At 30.0% G+C, this 12,458-nt stretch overlaps 1 protein-coding gene across 1 annotated transcript; it reads left to right on the top strand.

Moving 5' to 3' along the window:
* The first annotated feature begins 2,624 nt into the window (after positions 1-2,624).
* On the top strand, positions 2,625-5,186 carry LOC132760274 (olfactory receptor 8H1-like). Its single transcript, XM_060752226.1, has one exon. The coding sequence runs from the start codon at positions 3,317-3,319 to the stop codon at positions 4,589-4,591; it is 1,275 nt and encodes a 424-aa protein (XP_060608209.1). The 5' UTR covers positions 2,625-3,316; the 3' UTR covers positions 4,592-5,186.
* Positions 5,187-12,458: the final 7,272 nt, after the last annotated feature.

Here is a 12,458-nt window from a genome sequence, read left to right as displayed (position 1 = left end):
CGGGTTTTTAAACGAAAATATTTAAAGAATAAAACTACTTTTAAAATAAAAGTTAGCATCGGTAACTAAGTGTAACGATTTATCGAGTAAGAGTTCATATTTATATCAATTTGACGCCTTTGAGAACAGGAAAACAACTTTAACCATTTTATATCACGCCAAATAAATAATCGGTAAAATTGGATGGATAATAACCAAACTTGGTCTATAATGTGGAAATATCCAGAACTATTAGGATACTGTCAATCAGGTATTTTCCGCGATGTTTTAATTTTCACTATTAATCATCGCGAATCAGCTGCGTACGTGCTACCTCGAAAATTTTATAACACAACATACATTATACAAATTTATATCCAATACATTTTTTTCCAGTATTCTCATCAAAATGTTATTTAACCATGTCATGCTCATCGCAAACTTGATACCTATCTTAAATGGACATTTTCTATTTCTGTGTAGCTTTTTGCGCTATCGGGGTACCACAGGAGATGATAGGAACAACCTGATCTCACGAACCAATGAAAAACACCATTGCTGGCCTACCATAGTCTACTTGTACTTCAAATTTTCTAAGTGTTGATCCGCTAAAGGTACCGGTGAGCAAGAAAATCAGTATGGTAATCAAGCAATGTTTATAAGACTAATAGAACAGATGAAATTATGACCAATATAAGTGAAAGATCTCTCATGCCATTGACCCCGGGTTAAGCAGTATTCAATTGACAACATCAAAGTATTGGAATCATTAATCCCGAAGAAACAGAAAAAAACTAGCTACAAAAAGTATCGGAGACGAAACTTTTTGCTTAACGCTAATTATTAATTTACTCCGTGAATGAGGTAAAGAAATTTTAATCAGCTTATCTTTAAAATCATTAGCTAATAAGAATATTAATTACTTTTTAAACCAGTCTTTAGAATTTCCGACAAACTTGGAAAACAGAATTTAGATTAAGAATTAGATTAGGATTTTAAAAAATTTTTGAACTGTTAATGTAACTCATTAGACCTTTCAAGGTAAATTGAATCAAATTGAATCTTAAGGTGAGTCGTTAAGGTTTATGACATCGAATCACATGACTTTCCCTTTTTGATGAAACTTTTGTTTTCGTATTTTTCTTTTTAATTCTTTATATCTTTTTCATTGATGAACAAATTAATAGACCTTATTTCTCGGCTCACTTGTTGAAATGGAAAAAATGGTGTGTAGGCCACATGATGTGTTCGATAAAGAAGTTAATAAAATTGTAATGAGTGGATTTATTACAAATTCACTCAATACATGTAATTATCTGATCCATTTTTATCTGAAAGACAATTTTTTAAAAATGGATTAAACGTACATCAAAAGTGCACTTCGAAGTCTCTTTGATGATATAGGAATGTTACGTGATCATTGCCTGATATTGTTTACGATATTGTGATTATCTAGGGAAAAAACATAGAAACAAGGCAATTAAGTAAGATATTTATGATATTCTGTAAGTCTATTTTGTTTTTCGATTTGGAGCCAAACGGAGTAAAATATCGCTGTTTGTATTAAATTTAAAGTGATAAAAATATTTTAACAAATTATGACATTTTTTATAACCAATAAAAGTGATAAATATGATTTAACTTTTATGAGCATAGTTAGTTAGACATTATTCAATCACATGTAGCATTTCTATAATATTGTTTTTAAGCACTGTATATTTGTATTTTATCAATTTGACAAATATGCATTAAAATAGTTTTCAACTGGATCTGGGAAGACAGATAAGGGGAATTGAATCAGGTCACAGGTAATGATTTATATCTCGTCGTCCAATCTATAAAACATTAATAGAGAAACAAGTATTGTAAGCAATATAATTAAGGTGTATATTTAAAATGGTTGATATGATTTTGATTAATATACTTGTATGTCAGCCCACTTAGCTATATATAGAGAGAAGCAAATAAGTTATCCAAGGGTGAGTGCTGGCTCGATCCTCGAGCAAGGAAAAACCCTTTCATGTGAGGAAATGATAAAATTTAAAGAACGATGATTAAAAGTTAAGTTATTTTGACTGTAACAAGTGCACTCACCATTTACACATGAGCATAATTTCACTTTAAGTTGAAAAAAAATCCTAAAAACATGTGACATTGCAAAAAGGAAACAATTATTATATTACATACAATTGCGTCAGTATTCATAGTTGTTCTTTTTGTTATACAATTATAGCTAAATTGCACTTTAGGGGGTTTTATGGGATATAAATTGTTTACTTAGATGGTGAGAATTTGATGAACCAGTCTATGTAATTCAAGGATATGATATTAAATTTCGTTAACATAACAAGTAAACGATATTTTTTCCTATTTATATTTAATTTTCTTACTTTTTAAGTTCCTTGTTCATTTTTTTCTCCATTCGCTGATTGGTTAAAGTAACCAAATCTTGATGCTACCTATGTGGGAATGTTGAGCAACACGTCTGCTGAATTTGTAAAATGGATTTGCCCTGCCTTAAATATGGAGCGGGACAGTTCATTCAAAGTTTAAGGGATTTCAATGTCAAGAGTTTGAGTTAATATATATATATATACATATTTGTAGAGCTCGTTACATATGGTTAATGTTATCCCAGTCGGGTTTTCAAACAGAAAGAAATGTACAAAAGTCATTTGCATCGGCTTTTATTGTTTATGTAAAATGTATTTTAATTTTAAAACCAGTATTAATTGGATAAAAGTAACCAATGTTTAAAAACAGTTTTTCTTTTTATTACAAAACATAAAATCACATAACTTTTATTTTTTCAACGAATTATTACTTTATATGAATGAAATTTCTTTTATATCTTTTTCTGTGCGTGTAGAGAGCGGATATGAAGAGAGGTGGAAAATAGGACAACACGATGATATCGCCGATTCCCGCAAATTTCGATATATTCAATATTGTATACACACTTAAATTCGTTTAATGCCAAGAGAACAGTTCCATCATAAAGACAAATCATTTTTAAAGTGTTTAGTGAATGTTTTGAACAAAATATTAAATAATGTATGACTAAAGGCACGACCATTAATGCTAAAAGATTTACGTTATATATTCTCATTAATCGTCTTGCCAGATTGGAAAACGCAAAATTTAAAAACAATTATTTACATAAATCAAATGAATACGTAAACAATTGTATTTATTCGTCAACCGTGAGGAAAAACAACTTTGAGTAATCAAGATTTATTTAATATTTAAACTTTGTGAACATGTGGAAAAGTAATATATACTATAATATAGTGTTCAAAACATTGAAATGAAATAAAGAACAAGTAAATTAAAAGAAATGGACAATAGCACAATAAAAAGTATCACGATGCGAAATAACACAAGGGAAAATATCACGTTGAGACAGAATACAATGGCAAATAAGGATATTTTAACAACGATACAATGGGAAATTGCAGAAAGACTGGTGCCTGCTACAGTGATCTTATATGTGCTTGTTATTATCGGTATCTTTGGTAATATCATGGCAATAGTATTTTACATGCGATCATCAAAACGTACACCACCAACGTTACTGATTACATGTATGGCCGCTGCTGACTTAGGGACATGCCTTGCAGGTATTCCAGTCATTTCAGAGATGATCGTAAACGTGAACTATTCTCTTGCAATCGCATGTAAGCTCACTCATTTCTTTGGCCTCTGGGCTGGTGCAAGTGCTTGTTTCGTACTATGGCTGATCTCAATTGATAGGTACAGGAAGATCTGTTATCCATTAGCTAAACAAATGACAATTTCGACTGTAAAATATTTAGTTGTTGGTGTTACATCATTTGCATTGCTGTTGGCAATAAGATTTCTGGTAACTTTCGACTCTGTTGAAGTAAATGTTATGGTACATGACGACAATACAACAGTAAAAGGACTTTACTGCACTACAAGTGACGATTATAAACTAATTGCTCTTGTTTTCTACGCCATTGACTTTTTATTTATCTTAATGATTTGGATAACTGTGGTAGTAACTTACTCTAAAATTATTTATACTATAATAACGAGAAGAGTTTTTCTGACAAAGTCGTTACCTCCAGAACAAAATAGTCGAACCGTTTCAAAATCAAGGAGTTCAAAAATTGATGGAGAGGTGAACTTTTCCAAAAAGAGTGAAAATGCCAATACCGGGGTTAATCCGACAAGGAATCTTTCGGACGTTGAATTAGATGACATGTCTATATCTGAAATGAAAACGGATGTAACCGAGGTATATACAGTAACAATATCTACTGATGAACAAACAGACAAGCAGAGTAACAACAGATCAACAAAATTTGATTATTCAAGTATCAGGAAACCATCTGAAGTAAAACTTACACTCATGGTCTTCGCTGTGACAATGATTTTTATTCTTTGTTTCACCCCATACTTTGCAATCCGCATTTTCATAAGAATAGTGTTGGATTCTGGAAATGAATATGATTTTAACGCCGGTCTTCAATTTGCTTTAAAATTACCGTACATAAATAGCGCCCTTAACCCAGTAATCTATTATATCTTTAATCCAAATTTTAGGCGCTACATCTTTGCTTGTTTAGGTAAATGTCGGTCTTGTTAATTTGTGAAAGCTCGATCCGACAAAATGATTAGCACATACTGTTAAGGAGAAACTTAGAAAACTGTCCGGTCTATGAGAGAGTGGACAGACCGAGGAAATAAGTTAATGATTTAATAAACAATTATTATGGAAATGGAAAGTGATTATTATGGAAAATTTCTTTAAACTTTGAACATGTCTCTTTTAATTAATATTGGACATTTGATTCCTGTATATACCATGCAAACATTCAACAACAACAAAAAATAATAATAAAAATTGTGTTAGAAAACTTATACTTTTTTGCTTTTTTGTATACACATGTATGCGCAGAAATATAAGAAAGTAATTTTCCCTTTGGCGTTTGAAATCTTGAAAATTATCGGAAAAAACAAAAGCAGCAGTATGCATATTTTTCATTATCTTCTCATTTAAATTTTAATCAATCATTCTGATTTCATATTTTCTTTTTTATTTCATTGTTTTATTTATAATTAACAAATTTATTTTCCTTTGTTGGTTTCTATTGAAACATATCAAAGTTATCAAAAACCTATATGGTCCGCAAATGTTTAAACAGCAAATTCTTTACAATTGTTGCACCTAGTCATTTACATTGTTGTATTTCCTTCACCTTTGCTTTGGGTCTTTGTTATTTGTGGAAAGAAACAGAAGATTACCCATTTTGTAACGTGATTTTACATGTATATTATTCGGTGAATTTAATAATTTTAAATTTTTTAAACTTTATGTTAAATTTAATCTAAACTATATTAATCCTAAAGAAAGTATAATTCAACATATACTTCGACCTTTTGATAAACTAGTACTATCATTACAAACTAGTTTTAAAGGACCTGCACTGAAGTATACATGCATAAAACAATATATTTGATATCTAAGGTATATCAAGTGAAGCATCATAATTATATTTTGAATGGAAAGGTATAGCAAAGCATGAAAATTCTCTGCGTAACATTTTCACCACGATGTTAACCCTTTCCCCTATGAGCATATTGTGAAAAATGGCCGTTTTCACTGAAAAGCCTCCTGTTACAAGTTCAAACTGCTATGAAACTATGAAAAATGCTTCAATACTAATCAAACTTGGCACAAATGTTGACTGGAACATTGCCTTTGTAACAACATGCTTAGTCTTAAATTTCCTGTTAACATGGCAACGAGGGGACATCTCAAAATTGCCCAAAATCACTATTTTGCCTCGATTTTTTCCATCAAAATTTATTTCAAAGTGCTGCAACTTCTCAAGGGATTGAGATAGAGTCAAAGGCTTTTCAGCGTTGGTTCAACGTTACATTATGATCGACCTGGGGTTATTTTTAGCCTCTCACATCCCCCGTCTGGCAACCCCCTGATGTATCTTTTGGATGGGGGCGGCGCCGAAAAAGTGCTCAATTTTTTTAGCAACATTTCTCAAACGAAAACTTATGTTTGGGGCCCAAATAGGACATTTTTTCACTATTTGAGGCCTAAAAAAGGGGGGGGGGGGTCGAAAGTGCGTTGTTTCGCGTATATATGTGGTAAAGGGTTAATTGATGTAAATTGTTAGTGTTTTGTTTGAATTACATGTTGCGTACTATATACTTCATATAGCATCAATAGAAACAATAATTTATAATTCCATTAGTTTTTGTTGTATATATTATAACAATGCATTTTGTATTCACACTGTTATTTCTAAGGAAAGGGTCATCATTTTGACAGTTAGCGTATGCGGCTACCATAGAAACTGCCCGTTTACAAGAAATCCAACACGATAACATATATTTTACTTTTACCTTTCTGAATTCACCATAGGTTTTTATCTTCTATATTAAAGATAAAGAAGAAGTTAAATGAAAGATTTTTCGAAATATCTTCATTTATTTACAGAATTCATGTTTATTGTTCGCATTTTTTTGTAGAGATAACATTTTGTAAAGAAATCTGTTTAGATTATTCTTTTTTTTCCATCAAAATAAAGTTATCTTTGCATAAAGTCATATTCATCGTGTGTATAAAGTTGTCCTATACTTTTTTATTATCAATAAGAAAGTGTTGCTATTTTCACAGTTTTGAGATACACGATTATCATGGAAACAGCCATTTTACAAAAAAAAATCCAACACGTCATCTTTCTTTTTATTTCTAAAAATTCGTCATTGAATTTTACCTTTCATACGAAAAAAAAATCTATGAAAGAATTAAATTTTCCAAAAACTGTAGAAAATGTCTTTAAACCAATATTATCTATTTTCCTATACAAGAAAAAAATGAAACTTTTCATTGATTTTTACCCACTAAAAAACCTTTTGTGAAAATATGCATCAATTTGTCAAGTTGTCAATTGCGCTTAAGTTATATTATCATATGGCTGCGTTAATGCTATCTCAAGGAAATAGCCACCAGAGACGCGCATGGTATAATCACCTTTTTGGTTGCCGATTTGTTCTTTCTGTACTTAAAGTTTTTTTATTTTCTTAAAAAGAGCATTTTCATAAAACCTTACTCTTATTCCGTTGTAAATTAGTCAGAATTCGTTTTCACGGCAATTTATGTCACAAAAAGCTCTAGCCCAAGTAATATAGCCGCAAGAGACCTGCAGGACGTGCTGGCCTTTTCGTTCGGCAATTCGTTCTTTCTATATATATTAGGTCTCCGACTTTTTGTAAAATTCGCTTTTCCAAAAAGCTCACCATCTAAAAACCAAATTGTTTGAAAATCATTTTGATTTACTGAAAGCTTTTTTTGTTTTGCGAGAAACTTTATGAGGATTTTAAACCCCACTGTCTAAAAATAGAACCCCTTAGTTTTGACTTTGTGCCTTGTTTTTGAATTTTGTCTTTTTGGCAGTGCTTTCATTATATCATTTCGGACTTCAAACTTTGTATAAAATTTCGTCTAAACCCGAATTCCAAACATTTGTTTTTATTTACCCGAAAAAAAATCACTTTTTTTAAGGATAAAATTCATTGCTTAAATAAACCCCCACTTTGGGTTCCTTCTTGTTTCAAAGGGAAAAAATTGGGTCTTTTAAAGAATACTTTATATGTTTCCCAAAAATTTTTTCAAAAATAATTAAATATCGTAAAGAAGGGTTTTATTAAAAACGTGTAATGGAGTTATTTTCAAAAGTAATGTATACTAAATAATTTTGTTATTTTAACTTTTGTTTTATTGTCTATATGGAGACAGAAACTCAAAGAAATTGTCTTTTTTTAATAATAATATGTGTTCTTTTAGATTATTATTTCAATTACATAAAATGACCCAAAAATATAAAGTGTTCAGGCCATACATGCTTTATAAACTCGAAAAAAATTTAGAAGGTTCGACTTTTTCAGAATTTTTTGCAACGACTTAGTCATCTTAGAGTCTTCATATGTATTTTTTCAAATTCATTTCATACAGCTGTATGTACTCTTTTCAAAACGGTTTTATGAAATCAAACGTTTTATATCAGTAAAATAAAAGATTGTAAAAATGGAGATTTAATTTAAAAAATACACAAGGTGCAAAGTGCAGTTTGTTCAATCTGCTCATGGACAGCAGTGATAAATGCAGTCTGCTTCCCGAATCCCACTCCTAGCACCACTTTGAACAGGATCTAATTACCCTAAGAGCGCTGAAGTCAATGCTCCTAAAAGACATCAGCCTTTTCGGTTATACATGTATTTTTTATTTAAAGACATCCATCACAACGAATTCAAAAGACTTTATTTCCAGAATGCTCACAAACGCATGATGGCCCTGACATAAAAAGGGCACTATTAAACCACCATCACCGAACCCCCGAACACGCCTCGAACCCAAAAAAAAAAACAATAAATAAGAAACCCAATTGAAATATCAATAAAAACGCTTGGGAACTCCAACTAAAATAAGTCTTTAAAATGTAACTTTTTTCCCTTTGAATCTCTTTAAATTAAATCACTATAATTTTTGAATTTCGTAAAAAGAGAAACATTTTTATTAAAAGCAACGTTTACCCAAAAAGGTATTTAGGTCATTTTAACCCCAAAAATAAAAAAAAAAAAAACCATTTCCAGCAAAATCCCAAAACTCCCTAAAAAAGAAATTAAAATAAAACTAATAAAAGTATATCATTTTTTTTAAAAAGTCCCTAAAACAATTTCCTTTTAATAAAAACGATATTTATGTTTAAATTTTTGAATGTTATGTTCACTAACGGTATACTTTGGGCATTGCAAAAAAAAAGAATAAAGAAAAAAAACCCCCGCTAAAATTTAAAAAAAATTTTTTTTTTGTCTTTTTAATAGAGCTTTTTTTATTTTTATTTTCAACAGAAAATTTGAATTAAAATCCATAAAAAAATTTTAAAAGCAGAATTGTTACGTCCAAAATGCAATCATTATGTAAATCGGGTCCCCAGAATTAAGTTTTTAAACAAAATATATGATATTTATTCCCCGAGACTGACCTGTTGTGGAGGAAGAAGTTATATGTTACACAGGAGCTCTTCAGTGATTATATACAATTATTTCATATGCAAAAACTTTTCTTACTGATACTAGTTTTAGGTTTCAATTTATTTCCAAAACTTATGTTGTTTTGTTGTTCTTTTGTTGTTGTTTTATTTTTTTTTAACTTTTTTTCTAAATAGACGAAGCCATCAATTGATGGGAAATAAACGCATAATAGAGTAAATACTAAGTTGTGTGATATAAAGACATCACGCATAAATTTGGTGGTAATTAACAACATGGACATACAGATGAACTCTGTATGTGCTACAGGAGGGTTTACTAAAAATGTATAAAATGTATAAAGATATGGGGTAAAATATGATATTCAAAAGAAACGCCAAGTATTTGTTGGATATTGGCTCAACGCGTAAAAAGAAACGACATTACTGTTTGACTTTGTGTCGAGATTCATACCATATTTGGTTAATTGTGTGCATTTATTAGCAAAGTGTTTTTTTTTTGCTTTTATACCTTCAGAATAAGTAATTTGGCAAATATCTAACACCTCATTAACTAGCCCTAGAGCTGTCTCCTTGGCGACATCACCACGATATCTCCCTCACGATTGAACTGTCTTGCAGAATAAATATCATAAACTGTCTTTATAAAATTAGTTTTGGTTCTGATTTTAACTTCTATTGCATTTTAGCACGGTTTTATTTGGCATTTCGCAATTTAACCCCATAGAACAATGCTAAAAATTTCGGGAAAGAAAAAAATCAAAATACATGTAATTATACCATTTTTTAATTGTACAAATTCTCACTTTTAACAAAAAAATCTATTTATTTTAGATCTTGTAAAAATCACAAAAATTCCCCTTAAAATCCTTTTGGGCCCCTAATGTTGAAGGTTTTCAAGTTTCTGAAAGATGCATTTTTACATAAATACGTCACTTTTTAATGAATGTTTTTTTCCCCATCTTTAAATGAAATAGGGGCGGCCCAAATTTAAATTGTAAAACCCTTAGCCCCAAAAATTGAACAATTGCATAACAAAAAAAAATCAATTTTGGGGAAAATGAACAAAAGGTTGGGCCCAAAGTTTTATTATGTTAATCCCCTTTTTTTTAATAAAAAAATTCCAAAAAATCAAAAGTCCGGGTTACCCCATTTTTTAAAGCCCTTTTTTCTATTACTACAATTTGACAATAATCAATTGTGAAAAATATACATTTTATATTTATGAATGTAGTCCTGTAACACCGCACATTGGGGACAAATACACTTTGGGGACAAAAAAAAGCGAGAAATGACCCCAAAGTGCATTAATTTGCTAAATATCATCGCACTTTGGGTTCCAGAGTTATGAAGGTGTCAAAATTGGAGACAAATACACTTTGGGGACAAAAAAGCGAGAAATGACCCAAAATTGCGTTAATTAATATGTTAAATATCACCGCACTTTGGGTTCCAGAGTTATGAAGATGTCAACTGAGTTCTGCTTGAATAGTAATGAATACTGAATATTGACTTATATTCAATCTGCAACCTAGAAATATTTTAGATGGAGTTAACAATGGCGTTCGATACTTAGATATCTTACTAAGTATTAAATTGTGAATGTATTAAGAAAAAAGACATTTCATGAAGAATATTTTGTTCTCTCTCTCAGCCAATCACTTTGTAAGTTTTGGTGCAATATTTAAGCCCATTTCAATATGATGGGTAAAAATAAAATGCATTAAAAAAAATCGTAGCATAGCATCTTATTTTCAAACATTTCAATTTTTGTTTCAATGGACTGTTATTGCTAAAGTTGCGCCACATCAAAAAGACATCAATTTTTTTATTTCCAAAAAAATAACTTTAAATGCGTGTGTCAAAATAATTCCTTCCACAAATGGACATGGAAGTTTCATCTAAACATTAAATTTTTCACTTAAAAATTTTCGTATAAAAGATCTGGGTTTTAATCAGATAGAAAAAACAAAATTAAATGAATATAAAAAACAATTATGGACTTTTATTATTTGTAATTAGCCAAACCATAAATATATTAAATTGAAAATGGAATTATCAATTGCTAATTTACCTCGAAACATTTTGATACATTTCGCCCTTCCCCGTTATCTTAATTTACAATTTACCATTGACATTAACTAAAGAATATTACTTTTAGAATTTAATTCGATTCTTTATTTGTGAATTTAAGTATTATTTGACCCCAAATAGCGGCAAAGTCGTTGTCCGATGTTTAAAATGTATATGTTACCCGTGTAATTGCACTTTTGGTTGTACATTAAAAGTGCTTTTGTCAAATGTCGGTGTCTGTAAACAGGCCCCTATTTTCGGTTACCCAAAACTGCTCCGTGAAATTAAAAACAAGAAAGTGGAAAACAAAATTGTATTTCCAGAATTATTCTCCCCTTCACTTGTATTTTTCTAAATAAAATAATGTTACTGTTTGCTCTTACGTTTTTATGTTTCCCCGCATTTTTGCCCCTCTTTAAAACTTTGAAAGGGATTTACTCCAGATTTTCAAGACATAGAAATTCCCCTTTTTAACCCTTTTCCCCTTAAACCAGGTTTTATTTTTTTAATTTTATGGGGTACAAACATATTCAAATTTAGGAGTTTTTTCCCTTACAAATTCCCAAAAAAATTATTGCAATTTTTTATTATAATTGTTTATTTTTCCTTAATGTTTGTTTTTCCTTTTACTTGACCAGTAATTTAATTGGGCCCCGACCCCTGCGGTTTTCCCCTGGCAACTTTTTTTGGGTCTATTTATTTTTTTCCAAAAAATAATTTAGAGGTTATAAAACTGTTTCTTTTTGTCTTATCTTAAGCAAATTGTAGATTTTTAAGTTATTAAGTTTTTTTTGTATTGGAAAAGCCCAAAATACTATTTTTTACTTTTTTGCTAACCTTTTATATTTCATTTTTTTCACATTCAGCTCTATTTTACTTGATAAGCATCCAAAATGCTTCAAAAATCCATTTTGATTACTTTATTATTATTATTATTCATTATTATATATTATTATTTCATTATTATTATTATTGATACTATTTTTTATTTTGCCTCTTTCCAAAAAGAAAGATAATATCAATTATAATCACTGAGCATAAAAATGCCGTAATAATATTAAAGCGAATTTACATAACAGTATTTTTCATTGTGGATAATCATTGTGAGTTGTAAGTGATATAAAACCTTTTTTTCGGCCCGGAAGGCCATCCTGATGTCACCTTGACTTCCGCTAAATTTAACAGTAAAGAATAGAATATAGGCAGAGCAATTTTTATTTGGTCATTTTAACACTTATAGCTTTTCGATTGATACTTTAGAAGAGCTTCCGTTATTAGGTAGAAGGTCTGTTTCGATTGAACGGTTTGCAAGAAGTGTTTGGAAAAAGATATAAGTTCAGAATAAATAGGAAAAACAAAAATAAATTA

Source organism: Ruditapes philippinarum, unplaced genomic scaffold, assembly GCF_026571515.1.
Source record: "Ruditapes philippinarum isolate M1 unplaced genomic scaffold, ASM2657151v2 ctg19932_1_1_1_1, whole genome shotgun sequence".
Taxonomy (NCBI): domain Eukaryota; kingdom Metazoa; phylum Mollusca; class Bivalvia; order Venerida; family Veneridae; genus Ruditapes; species Ruditapes philippinarum.
The sequence above is the reverse complement of the archived record's forward strand: the minus strand, read 5'-3'. Positions and strand labels throughout refer to the sequence as shown.